This window comes from Podarcis erhardii (genome assembly GCF_964252035.2).
Source record: "Podarcis erhardii genome assembly, chromosome: 6".
Lineage (NCBI taxonomy): Eukaryota > Metazoa > Chordata > Lepidosauria > Squamata > Lacertidae > Podarcis > Podarcis erhardii.
Genome location: NC_138510.1, coordinates 31,133,726 through 31,148,935, shown reverse-complemented (window position 1 = coordinate 31,148,935; position 15,210 = coordinate 31,133,726). Strand labels below are relative to the sequence as shown.

Sequence of the window (15,210 nt, the reverse complement as noted above, 5' to 3'; positions counted from 1 at the left end):
TTGGCCATGTTCGTTTCCAGCCTATTGAATGGATTGTGAATTCCCTATGAGAAACCACATATAAACATCCATATGCAAGAGGGTGCTTGGAGGAGTGGGAGAAAGCCACTTGGTTCTGCAGAACAATTCTGGGATCTTGGGCCAGATGTGGAGGACTTATGCACTCACGTTCTGGAGCCATTTTGGAAGATTTCCTCTTATGTTCCATCTGGGCTATGTGAGATGGTCTCTGTTGGGAAATCTGCAAACTTCCAGCTACAACATGTTGTTGTAGAGAAGTAAAATACTTTGCTCCTACTGGTGCTAAGTTCCTGCACAACTAATAGAACTAGACAGAATACATATGCATGAGTCCAACCTGATGGACAACTCTCTTATGCTGTTGTATACATTTTGGGAAAGAAACTGGGAGGGTTCTTGAAAAAGCTGTTTGCTCAACATCAGTGGCCTCGTTCAATCTTATGCTGTAGAAAGTGGTCAATGAGGGTTGGCCAGATAAACAGAGTGCAATTTGCTTAAACGGTTTGGGCAGTTCTTTGGGACTGTAAACTGTCAGTGTCCCAGAATTGCTTTTAATTAAACATATGGTCTTATGTTGTGATGAGCTGAATCTTAATGTAAAGGTGGTGAACATTAAATCACATGGGGAAGCAGTGGTGGCATTTTGTTGCTAAAATTTTACCATAAGGAGGCTGTTTCATATTGTAAAAGTGTTGATGAGAAGTGGCATGCGATTGCACATAAAAAATGGCTGGTGACATGTGGCAGTCTTTGGAACTATGCTACGATGTGCTGCTGCATATTAAATGGCTTGCTTCTTGGAGCCCTCTCCTTGTGGTTGCATTTCAGGTGGCTGCTGTGCCTGTTGTTTATTTTATTTCCTTTCACCAAATTTATATATCTCTTGATGCAATCATGTCAATCATTGGGGGCTCAGTTTTTGTCTATGCAACATATTATTATAATATTTATTTATATCCCACATTTTTCCCTGACAGGGACTCAAGGTGGCTTACAGATAAAATAGAAACAGCTAAAATAGGATTAAAAAATAATTAAAAAGCAGTTAAACATACACGTGTGTGATCTATCAAAACATACAGAGACAACTTATCCTTTTCGCTACTTTTTTTGCTAATGTATCATGTTAGTGGGTTTCAGCTTTCTGAGTCGTCCAACCCACCAACTTAGTTTCTCATTACAAATTTGTAGAGCAGCTGTTTCTGTTGAGACCAACCTTGTGTCCCAATATTGAGTCTCAACCTGCCAGTTGAAGGCGCCATGCACTTGGGGGAATTTTTCTGCATTGTTATTCTGATGTTACTGAAAAATATACTGTATCTGGCAACTAGGAGTTTGCATTTTGTTTTTCCCTGCAATGCCTTGAGCCCCGGCCAGGATAGCAGGCAGGAGTGCACTAATGTTTAGGATACTTTCCTAAACAAGTTAGTTTTCTCTGCTTGTTGTTGTTTAGTCTTTTAGTCGTGTCCGACTCTTCATGACCCCATGGACCAGAGCACGCCAGGCATTCCTGTCTTCCATTGCCTCCCGCAGTTTGGTCAAACTCATGCTGGTAGCTTCGAGAACACTATCCAACCATCTTGTCCTCTGTCATCCCCTTCTCCTTGTGCCCTCAATCTTTCCCAACATCAGGGTCTTTTCCAGGGAGTCTTCTTTTCTCATGAGGTGGCCAAGTACTGGAGTCTCAGCTTCACGATCTGTCCTTCCAGTGAGCACTCAGGGCATTTTTCGTCTTAGTTTGGTTCCATGGGCATTTGTGTATTAAAATATGCCATTTATTCAAAACTAAAACATACTATGTAACACCCAGCAGATGGGCTGGCTAAACGTATGCACTGCCCTTGTTTAAGCTCCAGTGTTTTGGAAAATGGACAGATGAGCGGGATATGGACAGATGAGTCTTGCCATAGCCTCTGATTAAAAAGTAATGTGTGCTGGAATTTTTTTTGCTGAAGTCCCAACAGGAAAACCCCCAAAACGCTTTAGTATCAGATGCCATCTAAGGCTATTAGCAGGAGTGCCAGGGGATGGGGGAGTGCCATAATGCATGTTTTGCAATCCCTTGGTGTTTGGGCCAGTGCTGCCTCTTAGGCAGTTACATGTCATTGTGCAATGGTATCCTTTTCACACAATGTGGTTGGCAGTTCATAATGTTTAAACAACTGTTATTCTTCCTTGTTTAATTAAGTTTAATTAAGTACAACTATAGGTATTTCTCAGTGATGCCTACGACTTGATTTTTCCTGATTTTGGGACACACAGCTTGAATGGTCTTGAGTCTGACAGTGGAAACAGCATACTTGGCTATTTTATTTGGTCTCTCACAGAAGATTTACAATGAAGTAGACCTTTACAGTTTGATGAGCTGGCTCCAGAGGCTGGTGAAAATGAGGCAACAGCCCTCGAGTGGTTTAACTCTTGGCTTATCTATGGAAAATTCTATCATAGAATCATAGAATTGTAGACTTGGAAGGGACCTCAAGAGTCAATCAGTCCAACATCCTGCAATGCAGGAATACTGCCCATAGCCATGCCTGGGTCAATGCAGGAATACTTCCCATAGCCATCCCTGGGTAGACTTGAACAACTAACCTTCTGGTTAAGAGACTGACCCACTGATCCACTGCACTAGCTGAGGGAGAGGATGTTTCAGATTCTGGGAAGCTAGCCTGTGGCATTTCCTCATCAAGTAATTCTCTTTACATTTTTGTTTAACATTGTGTAAGGCTGTTGGGATAAATTGTCCAGAGCTGTTAGTATGCTGGTGGTACCAGCTCTTTTTTTATAGTTTTCAACCAATTCTGAAGTAGCAGTTTTGAACTCAGTTCTTAAAAGGATAAGCATTTCTGGGGAGGATATTGCCAAACGTGGGAACCACTGGAGAAAAAGCCTTATCTGAAGTCATCACCCACCTTACCATTCAAGGTGGTGGCACCTGAAGGACCTCTGAATATTACCTTACTGAATGAGCAGCCAATCAATGTAGGAGCCAGGTGGGTTACATGAATGCCCACTTCATGCAAATAACCAGCAGTGTCGATGCTGTGTAGAACTGGATTTGAATGTTGACAGATGTCTCTGCTAATCAAGATGTCTGTGTGCAGTGACTGACCACATAACTTCCTCCATGTTGCCACAAACTATTTCTGTGCAATGGTGTTCACCACCTCATGGCCCTGGCCAGTATGTGTGGTGTGCATACAGATGCTTCTCTCTTTGGTGTTGCTGCCATGTGGCTTAGACTTCAGGTGACCTCTAGTCTGCCTGCTGTTTTATGTGGAGCAATCCTTCGTGTAGCAGTAATCTGCATATATGGCTGAATGGTTTTGGCCAGAGTGTGTTTACAAGCTTACCTAGCAAAGTAAAACAAGTATAGATGTATTTGCTCAATGTATGAGAGGTGGTGTTCACCAAGTGTACATACTGAAGCAGTCTTATCTTCTCATAGTTACTCTTGCTAACTTGTGGAGCTTGTGCCAACTCAGAAATAGAAAACAGGTCTTTCTACCACAGCTGGATGGGAATGGACTTTCTCTCAAACACTTTTAGTAAAAAAAATCCTTCCTTCAAAAGAGATGGCAATGTTTGCTGTGTTCCGAACATGTTTGTTTAATAGGCGTTTTTCTTTCTTTTTATTAAAGATACTGACTTCGTATTTCTACAGTAATGTAGAACAAGAGCTTGAGTTCTGTTTATTTTATTACCGTCATATTTCACTGTTCTTCCATTACAAAACTCAGAGTAGCAAGCAGAGGGTTTTCAGATCAAAACCTATTTCATTGCAGCAAGCTTTCTGCATTGTGTACCTTTGGACCATGCTTTGTGGATGTGTAATGGGGGGCGGGGCGGGTAGTGTCCAAAAATATTTTGCAATTACTGAAGCAGGGTCCTAGTCTCCAGCATCCTAGAACCACCCAATTGTCATGAAAGGGGAACTTTTTAGCCACCGAGAAAGAAGTCTTCTCACCCTTTGTGCTGATTAGAGCTAGTTAGAGTGAAAGGTGATTCAGCACTAAGAAATGGCTCCTAGGGTCACTCTGGAGAAGATGCATTAGAAGAACATTGAGGAGAAGTTCTGCGTCCTCCAAAGCTAAGCATGTGGTAATGCTGAAAACACAAGGTGTTTCAGTTATGTGAGAATGCTGTGCAACTTCTGTTATGTATAATGGAATTTCAAGGGGAACACACCTTAAGTCATGCCAAAATAAGATTTTGGAGTACTCAAAGTATTTTACCCATGCATATACACAGAAGATGGTTGAGATACCTGGAAGGCAACACATAATCATTGCAATGCATCCCTAATTATCATTACTGTATAATTATAAAATTGTATGGTTATTGTGTGATCTTAGAAGTGGGTGTGGCTATGAGAGGGCGTGGCTAGGACTGTCATGAAGGGACCCTGCATTTCTAAATTTCACCACTATGCTACTGATGCTTTGCAGCCAAGGTACTTGACCTGTGGCAGAGTGTACAAGTGGACCTCAAATTCTGCACACTGGCTGAAGAGTTGCAAAGTCATTGGTAGCTAAATGTTACACACCAAGCACATTAATAAAAAAGCAGTACAACCAATAGTGTTCAGTTATATTCCTCTTACCTACACTCTATGGTTGATCAGTGAGGATTCATTAAGCATTTATACCTCATTTGAGGGCACAGTATCAATATAAAATGGACAGCTTTATCCTAGGATATAATTCCATGTCAGTTCAATTTGTGACGGTTGTTATCTTGTCTGTTTTGACAGGCTTTGTATTTAGTGGATTCTGTTCCCTGCATAGTCACTATCGCCTTTTCCCTTGAGGGAAAAGAGCATAGTGTTTATTTTAGTGTAGAGGTTGCGAAAATTGTTTGGAAGGCTTGAAATCAAATATTTCCATCTTAGTTACTAATCCTATATATCTTGTTTCTCAGCTCTTAAAAAGTCAGGAGCTTGGCGTATGTGCTCAGAATAACTACTTCAGCAAGAGCCTGGAGTGTTGTTTCTTCCTGTATTTAATTTTGGCTTGCTAGCAGTGGTCCCCAAACATTTTGGGCCCTTGGGCACATTTAGAATTATGATAATGTGCCTTGGGCACCAGTTGCGAAATGGCTGCCAAGAGGGTATGGCATAGTACAAAATGGCTGCCATATCTATGAAAGTCGACATAGACAGGACCATAAAATTTTAGAGAGATGCAAAACTTCTAATAAATCCCCCCCCCCAGCATGTGACCAAATATGTTCCAGGAACTTTATTTTCCAAACATTAAATACATTAAACATTAAATACATACTACAGAATGTGTCCAATGCTGCTGCCAATACTGCTGTCACATTTGCCCAGCATACTTCGGCGTGTACTATGGATCTTTCGCCTCCTCACCACTCCCAGCGTGGTGTAGTGGTTAAGAGCGGTGGACTTGTAATCTGGTGAACTGGGTTTGCATCCCTGCTCCTCCACATGTAGCTGCTGGGTGACCTTGGGCCAGTCACACTTCTCTGAAGTCTCTCAGCCCCACTCACCTCACAGAGTGTTTGTTGTGGGGGAGGAAGGGAAAGAAGATTGTTAGCCGCTTTTAGACTCCTTAAGGGGAGTAAAAGACTTGATATCAAGTCCAAACTCCTCCTCCTTCCCTTAAAGCCCCTGTACACCCTCAAAATCTGCACCAGAGGGTTGGGGGAACCCTGTGGAGCAGATTTTTGGGGCTTCTTGGTGAAAAGAAGGAAGTCCTATTCTGCAAGTGGAACCTGGTTTGCGCATCATTGGATACAATTCTAAGTCTTGTTGTGCTTCCAGTTGAAGAGTTACTCTTAAACTCGGGTATTGCATGAATATTCATGCAAAATCACAAATAAATATGTATTTAATGTTGGCCAGCTAGTAATCATACTATTTTATTTATTTAAATATTTTATATCCTGTTCTTCAGTCAAAAAAGGCTTCCAGAGTGGCCATACAAATCATGAGAAAGAGAGGAGAGAGAAAGAAGGAAGGAAGGAAGGAAGGAAGGAAGTCCCTGCCCTCAAGTTTACAATATGAAAAGACATTATGGGAAATAAATGGATTGGAAAGGAAGAAGAAATAAGCATATGCAAACACAAGTTCTTAATTACAAAATATGGAACAGAAAGAATAGAAAAGAGTAATGTTTGGGAAACACTCACTCAGATTAGTGTGGTGACGGGGGCTGAATGTCATCTGAAATGAGCAGAAAAGACTTGCCAAGCAGGCTGTTGTTTGAAGTCCAGGGAAAAGTCAAATCAGTCAACAAAGCTAAAAATAGTCCTGCAGAATGAACCCTCAGCCCAACACACACACACACACACAATTTTAACAACAGACCCCAAACACAGGATCAGAATCCCCCTTGGCTTTTTAGTTCTCTGGAGAAACCGGCTCAGGTGTATGTGCACACAAACACATGCGCACACACCTTTTTACTGCCAACGATGCATGAGGTGGCAGAGTGGACAGTTCTCCATCCATTTGCTTCCAGAGAGAGAGAGAGAGAGAGAGCGAGAGAGAGAGAGAGAGAAGGATGGAGAGAGTAAAAGCTAACCTCTGAGGCCTTGACTGCCCTTCAAACACACAAGCATGAGATGGCCGGCTGGACAAGAGATCAGAAAACATCACACTATACTCCTCCTCTATTTTGGAAAAAAGGGAAAATACACACACAAGAAAAAACACTCAGAAAAAGGAGAAGTGGAAGACGTGGCCTCAGTGGTCCAGAGTTGCCCTCACAACCCCCCAAGTTTAAGGCAGCTATTCTGGCAAGAAATAGACAAAGGTCAGCAGAATGCCATCCCTTTAGTTCTGCAAAAAGAAGAAAAATTAAAGCCTCACAAAAGGGGAAAAGTTGTAAAAGTGGTTTCTACAGTCCAGAGCTCCCCAGCCAAGCACATGTGACTCCCAACAACTGCCACCCCCCAATAAAACAAGGGGGGGGGAATCTATCAACCTACCTATATTCAGCCACTGGCACCGCTTGGTTTTTGGCAAAGTGTAACTCCTTTTTCTCCCCTGTACTTTTCCTGTCCAGAAGAGAAGGGAGAGGGTAGCTGCCACCCAGTCAGCATTAACTTTGGAAAAGGGGGAGCATGTTCAGTCTATATGTAGCGCAGCAAAGAACTCTGAAGCCTGTGTTTCAGTGGCGGTGCTTTTCAATTGGTACTTTCATGGGTACCAAAGGGATTGTACGCAGGTCAGTGTTTGAAATTCCCTGGGCATCAGGTGTGTGAGCGATTTGGCATGGCCAAATTTGAGACGTATGGTCACGATGTATGGCGACTGCGACTTGAAAGTAAAACTGCCGCAGCCCGAGTCACCTGGGTGCTGCTGCAGGCAGTGTGAGAGTAAAAAATGATGCCTTGCATGACTCACAAGTAAGATTGCTTTTAAAATTGCAAAATAAAAATTACAACTAGGCATTCTGTTGTGGCATATAGCTTATATACCTGCATTTCTAACACTGATGCAGGTGTAGTTCTGCCAACGGGTGCTGCATTGGCAACTTCAACCTGTAGAAATGAAATGTGTGTATGAAGTGGTGTTTACATAAAAAAGTGGAGTTTATGTTGTTGTAGGGCTTCTAGAAGCCCAGTTTCTCCAAGCCATTTTGTTATTTCTTTGGGTTTTTTCTTCTTTCACTTTTATTCCCTTGACTTACTTACTCGTTGGGGAGACTATTTCCCTTTACTTTTTCCTTGTTACTAAATTCCTTTTAACTTTGAAAATTGAGAATATTATATAAAATATTCACATCAATATTTATAGGAATGTCAGCACATTTCTGAGAGAAACTGTCTTTTACAAGAGCATGAAAGAAAACATGTGCTTTTTGAGATGTTCAATACAAAGAGCTTTTTGAAGTTTACAAACTAATTTTCAGAGTGTGTTTACCATATGCCATACTGTCTTGAACATCAGAATGTGGAAGAAACGGCCCTCTTTCTGGTCTAGCTTTCAGTGCTGAATAAAGGTTAGTTGATATGTAAGGGTTAGGGTTTTGTTTTGTTTTTTGTATCTTCTGAACAAATCCGATGGCAATACTAGACCAGTGTTTCCCAACCTTTTTTGGGCAAAGGCACACTTGTTTCATGAAAAAAATCTCGAGGCACACCACCATTAGAAAATGTTTAAAAAATTAACTCTGTGCCTATATTGACTATATATAAAGTAACTCTCTTTAATAGGAATCAAATAAACACAAATAAAGTATTTTATAATTACTTTATTATGAAATAGTAAGTAAACAGAAATATGAAAAATTATAAAATACTTTATTCAGTGAACCTGTGAGGGCCCGCCCTTTGCGGCAGCCGATTGGCTGCCGCCGTGGGCAGTGAATATTAATGATGTATCATTTTTGTGCTTCATGCTGTGGCCACAGACATGTGATCTGATGGTGAATTTGGGGTGACCCAATGCAAAAATCCTGAGAATCCCTGTGGATCCATGTTTTGTAACCACGTTTTTGCACCATTGCAGCCCCAGGCAACAGTGGGTGTGTGATTTTGGGGGGGCAGGCTGTAGCCATGGACATGCTATGTGATCTGATGGTGAATTTGGGGTGACCCAATGCAAAGATCCTGAGGATCCATGTGGATCCATGCTTTTAAACCACATTTTAAGTGGGGAGGGAAGGAAAAACACAGAACGGACAAGGAGCACGAGAGGGGTGTGCAGAGAAGCAGCTGGCTAAGAATGCAGGAGAGGGGTATAACGGGGAGGGAGGAAAGGAAGGCAAAAGTTTTCCCTCACCTACTCACCCAAGCCAGCCAGCTCGCACGCGCTCTCTCTCTCTCTCTCTCTCTCTCTCCCTCCTGCCTGCTTGCCTGGAGGGGAGGGGCTTTCCCTGCTCTTTGTTCCGTTTGAGCAAGCACAGCAAGGAAACAGAGGCGGGTGGGCAGTAAGACCCTGAGGCAAGTGCGGCTTGTGCTTGCTCAGCAGCTTCTTCACGGTGCTCCGCGGAACGGTGTTCTTCATCCCGGCGGCGGCGGCTCCCTCTCTTTCCTCTCAAGCAGAGCGGCCTTCCTGCTCCAGCCGCGCCTGCGCCTGAGGAGTTTCGAATCTGCCGCCGCGCGCAGGGTGACGTCACGGCCGCCGCCGGGCCAATCCGCCTGCTCGGCCCCGCCTCCCTTCTTCTCGCCTCCCTCACGAGAGGAAGCGCCTCCCTCGCGCACGGCGGATGCAGCCTGAGCAGAGTCCCCTCTCGCTTAGAGCAGTGTTTCCCAAGCGGCACACGAGGCAACGTGTCGCGGCACACTAGTGTGCCGCGGAACACCGGTTGGGAAACACTGTACTAGACAATACTCAAGTAAGAAGGCCAGAAAGTGACTGAATTTTCAGTAGAGACATGCCTAAAGGTTTTGCTAAAGATGATATGAAGCAAGACATCCTTTTCTACATCCATGGCATTATTGGTGGAAGTCATTTAATTTTTTTAAAAAAAGATTTTATTTCAATTTGTTCTATTTTCTGAAAGCAAAGGGACTGGATTTTTTGTTTTATTAGTATCCACAATTTCTAACATCTTGTTGCATTTTTGTACATGTAGGACTAAGGAAGTATCTCTTTTTGTAATGTGGGCATGACCCATTCTGTTATGTGTGGGGCTTTTGGGGCTGTGTGGGGGTATTTAATATATTGTATTATAGCAGAGAGATCTGTGAATAGCTTGTTAGCGTTGTTTGGTGAGCAACATCCTAACAATCACCATATTGATGAAATGCAAAATTGCTTCTTCTTTCTGTGAACTAGCAAGGAAAATTCATACTGGGAAAAATTCTGTTTCAATATTCTTTTCTGCCCATTTAGCTTGTTGGTCTTTACATTGATTTGGCGCTCTACAGAGGACAGGGTGGAACCCCCTTCTCCCTGTCTGATTTGCTAGGCTGGACTCATCTCATCTTACACCATCAGCCCTCACCCTAGCTGTGAGCAAATAGGCTTCTTAGCAGTGTATGAGCCCAGGGGAGGGAATGGGTGTGCAATGTGTTGCAGTTGCATTGTGTAAGAGAACATAAATTAAACATGAAACCATTTCATGCTTCAGATGAGGGCTTGGGTTATTGTGGAATATTCTAGCCGCCACTGCAGTCGAATAAGCTGTGACTTGAGGATCTTTGGGGTTTTAACATGTGACGTCTAACCCATTTGCCCTTTTGACAAGGGAGAACAGAGTGACGCCTTACTGTGAGCGGGGAAAGTAAGACGTGCCAAATCTTTTATTCATCGTGTGCCACATTCTTGTGCAACAGATAGGTATAGAGAAGGAGTGGCAAGCCAGTCTGCTCCAGATGTTGTTGGACTTCCATCAGCCAGCCAGCATGCCCAGTGGATGATGGGAGTTGTAGTCTAGCCACATATGAAGGACCACAGGTTCCCTGCCCCTGGCCTAGAGGCCTCAGGTAAAGGTTCTTAGTTGCATTGTGGTCTTGAGCTATGCCCTTTAGTATTTAGATAATTTATATTACATATTTGATTACGTCCAGGGTCTCTGTACCTCTGGGGCAGGGGAGATTGAGGATTTCCCCTTTTATGCCATTAAGAGTCCATGTAAAAGTTGAAACAATAAATGATCTGCTGTCTCCACTTTTGTATTTAAAAAGTAAGTTTAAGCATGTCAGTTAAGGGCACGTTCTAAGCAGAAAAGACCCACAAGAGGATGGTAACTTTGGTGGTTGTTAACTTTGTTAAGGCAGATGCTAACCAGATTCTTGTCAGTAGATTTTTTTTTAGGAATCCAGTATAGGCAAGGACAGAAACAACATTAAATGTTTGGTGTTAGTGCCAATAAGCCACAGCTATCTTGGCAACTAGTTACTTTGGGTTGTTGTTGTTTACACCCTGGTTGTAATCATGTGCATACTCACCTGGGAGTAAATTCCACTAAGTTCAGTGGAGCTTGCTTCTGAGTAGGCATGTATAGAATTGCGTAATAATAGCCTTCCGGGAATGTGGAGAACATAAGTAAAAATAAATGTTCCACTTTCTGAAATGATCTGTCCCAACTTGCGAATAAGAAACTGGCAGTTAAAATCACATGAAAGCTACATAGTCCACATGGCGACAGATGCTAGGTCTGCAAACACGCCTCTGCCTTGACTCTTGTGGCAAGACAGCAATGCCTTCTTGGCGACCATGCTGGAAAACCTCCTAAAGTGGGCATCTAATGAGTTTCTTTCTCTTTCATGATGGTGAAGTATCACAAATAAAAGGGACAGGCTAGTAGAAACTTTGAGAGCTGTTGCATTTTTATATAGGCTTGCTTGCAATGTTGCATTTGTCCCTCCACCAATCCGCATGAGGGATACCAATATTGAGCTACACCTGAAAGCATGGCTATGCCCACCCTTACATGAGCAAGAATGTATACCCTTATTAAATGCACAACAATCAGTTCTGGAGGGGATCAGCATTCAATCAATAATGGCAGCTGGAATATGTTTGTTCTCCGCAGACACAGGCAAGAACCTGCCAGGTGACTAAAGTATGGGAACGGAGCCATCCCCATCCTTGACCATCTTTCCTGCTCTATATCAGGAAAGGTGGGCAGAGGAAGACTGGACATAGATGGAAAGTGCTCAGAGCAGTAGGGGTCCCCAACTGGTCACTCTCCTCACTAGCCTTTCCTTCTGGAAAGGTGAGGGCAGGGGGAGGTTTTGGTGGTGGTGCTAGAAAGTGTTCAGCACCCAATCTAGCATGCTGCCCTTGTACCAGCACCAAATATTTGCTGTTTCTGTCATTGCCCAAATCTGGCACTTAATGCTGGTGCCTAAAAATTTGAATCTTGTGCTTAGGAATTTGAAAAAAAAAGTTTTCCCAAATGCCAGCTGTTGTGCTTTCACCTGGCTGAAGGCAACTGAGAGTTGGCTCACATGAGCTGCAGTTGACAATGTTAGAGCCAGTTTGAATGCTGAGGGACAGGGAAGTCAAATCTAGAAGTGTGATGGCGAAACCTTAGGCATGTCACTTGGCCATGAGCAAAAAGCAGGTTTATGGGACCTTTTTTCACTCTGAGGGCCAGAGCAGAAACTTACCTTCACTCATGTGGGACATTTTTTTTTATATAGTTGCACGAGGCTCCCTGCCTGATATCACAATGGCATTGGCTGTCAGCTTCAAAAAAAGCTCTGTCAGTGTTGATCGGTGCGGTTGGTGATCCTGCTTGCTAAGTAACAGTTTGGAATGCAGTTTAAGCTCCTAATTGTCCTTTTCGAACCATGTCATTACCTGCCCCACACCTGATGCAACACCTGATGTCAAGTGTGGGGCAGATGGGTATTGTTTGGAGGAAATGGCTTTGTGGGCTAAAATTAGGCCTGTAGGCTGGAGGTTCCCAACCACTGGTGAAAAGGGTTCTGTGATCTGCCAACAGCCAGACTAATTACAGTCATTAACCTATCTTCATTAAGGATGATACTATCTTAGCTTAATAAGTTGAGACATGAATGGGCCTTGGCAGTGGGTGTACAACCCCTTTGCTCATTCCTGTATAGTAGGAAATTCCACCCCCCCACCCCCCACCCCGATTTTAATAAGTCTGCATAACATATAGATTACAGGAAAAAAAATGTCTTCTGGGAGACAATCAAACCAAGAAGTCTTCAATTAACTCGAGTTTTTCATTTTGTCTGAACTGGGAAACCATGGCTAACAGCTTTAGGTGCCCACTTGTCTTTTCGGTGTCTTCTGCTGTATTTTTCTAGAAGGCTAGAAATATGACAAGATAAGGAATTTACCTGTCACACTTTCTGCAGGTTTTGTCCTTTGTGCCCCTTTGAGAAATGTGGGTGAGCTATATTTGCTGTTCAGACTGTGCAGTCATAGTTTGTCATTGAGTGTCTGTGTTCATAACTGATCCTTTTTTCCCCCTTGTAGGGAGGGGAATGAACCAGGGGAGTCTATGACGATCACGTACAGTGAATTGCTGAGTAAAGTCTGCCAGTTTGCCAATGTTCTTCAGGAGCAAGGTATCTGACTCTGCGGGAGTCTGCAAATTTGCTTGCCTCGGAAAGCATCCTTCCTTTCTCTGATGAGTGTAACAGGTCTTGCCATCCAAGCCTGAAATTGGGGAAGAGGTTGTGGGGTTTGTTTGTTTTTACAGTTGTGCTGCACCTCCCAAGTGCAGAGCAATGCAGATCAGGCTGCACTTTCATTTTGAGCTGAGAGGAGGGATTTCATTGGATATCATGCTGCAGCTTATAGGATTGCTTCAGAAGTATAATACGAAGGTCAAGACCCCACCTCTCCTCCACAACTTGGTAGAGGGGCAGAATTGTGGTGATAAATGCTGGAAATGGATTACAGATGTGTGCTAAACTAACTTGATCTTTGTGACTCTTAAAACAAAACAGCTTTGTAATAAATTGTACGAAGGACACACACACACACACATACTTCCAGTATATTTTTATATTAAATATAAAACTGCACCACATCCATCCCAACATTGTTTCTGAGCAGAAGCATCTGTTCCTTCCAAACTGGGGCTTAAACAGAATTTTTGTTAAAATGTACTCTGATAAGATTATCTGCAACTTTGCATATTCAGCTTTATAAATTATTATTATTTGATTCTGTATATTTGTATGTTTAACCATCTTTGCAATACTTTTTAATCAATGTCCTCTTGCTCGCCCTTCTGATTTTGCATACCTCCATTGATATGTCTTATTTTATACAGATGTGGCATAATGTTTATGTACAGAACATGAAGAAATATAATTTATTATGCAGGGCAGAAACCAATGCTAGCAACAAATGTAAAATATGCGGAATATATGGATAGGTATCAGTGAAAGCAACAAATACATTTCAAATGATTGTTCTTATTTGTTTGCTTATTTTTATCGGGCAAACATAGTGACATGTGGCTAGTGAATTTGTGGCAAGGTGTGGTCAAATAAAGTTTTATCCAGCTTTAAAAAACAAATATCAGGTGATTGAAGGAATGTTGCCAGTAGTATCAATGGCTGGAACTACAAAATAAAATGCTGTTAATATAGAGTTATCTTTTTCAAAGGAAAGTAAAATGTAACAAATGTTTGCATATGACCAGCAAGAGAACCCTTTGGTATATTTATATTCTAAAATGTTTAAATAGAAGCATATCCTACCTAGCCTTAGAAACTTCTAAATACAAAATGGTGACTTGGTTCCACTGAAGAGATAGTTGCACTTTTTACTGGGGCTGTTGTGAAAATTTAACTTGTTAGTGTTTTGCAAAGCAACATGGAAATGAAGGATCAGTGTGCTTCCTCTTCTTGGCTGTGGCTTGAAGAAAACATATTAACAGCATTTTATTCTGTAGTGCCATCCCTTGATACCACTGGCAACGTCTTCGAAGCAAATATGCCCTTCTAAATTCAGCCACAATATGCTTCTCTTTCATTGGTAACCCCAGGGCAGATCCCATGATCCCAAGCCCCCCCCCCCCCAGTTTTGTTTGTCATGCATATACTTCTGATCTTTCAGGAATTGTATGCTTGTGTTTTTGAGCCTCCTGACTTCTGTTTTTTCCAGCTTTGTTCTTTCTCTTGGAATACCAGGGCCCAGGACACAGTGGCTGAATGGCAAAACCAGTGTCCGCTGTCTGGCATGAGAAACATCTCTTTCTCTTTCACAGGCATAAAGAAAGGAGACAGAGTTTCTATCTACATGCCAATGATCATTGAGCTGGTGGTAGCCATGCTAGCCTGTGCCAGAATTGGAGCAGTTCATTCCATTGTGGTAGGAAGGAGCAATTACTTCTGGTGTGATTTCTGTTCTTGTGCAGCACTGGCTGCAGATTGAAATGAACAGTGCTTGTAGCAGATAGCAACCCGAATTAAGCTAACTTTGTGTCCCTGAACTGGGGTTTTTTTTTGGGGGGGTGGAATCTTGTTTTCCAGTTTAAGGATTTTTAAGCTTAGGTTTCTAGAGAATATTTTCCATGTTGACATTTGCCACCCCACTCCCTGAGCATTGCAGAGGATTCTGCAGAGTGTTCCAAGGCATGGTCTGTACATGTGGGGGTACCAGCAAAGCTGCACATTGCAGAAGACTGGTAGCCATGGGCAAACTATATTTCAATGAAATATATATGCAATTCTCTTTGAAAAAAAACCTTGGTAATTATCCAAGGAACTCTAGAGCACTCTAGAATAGCCTTTTGGAAAAGTTATGGCGCTAATATATTGTAAAAGTGCCATTTG

The 15,210-nt window shown here is 42.5% G+C and overlaps 1 protein-coding gene across 2 annotated transcripts in view; it reads left to right on the top strand.

Moving 5' to 3' along the window:
• ACSS2 (acyl-CoA synthetase short chain family member 2) overlaps nucleotides 1-15,210 on the top strand; it is a 53,007-nt gene that overhangs the window by 12,375 nt on the left and 25,422 nt on the right. For both annotated transcript variants that reach the window (XM_081864754.1, XM_081864755.1), the window contains exons 3-4: nucleotides 12,896-12,987; nucleotides 14,643-14,746. In XM_081864754.1, the coding sequence (XP_081720880.1) occupies nucleotides 12,896-12,987; nucleotides 14,643-14,746 (196 nt within the window). The remainder of the gene's footprint in view (nucleotides 1-12,895; nucleotides 12,988-14,642; nucleotides 14,747-15,210) is intronic.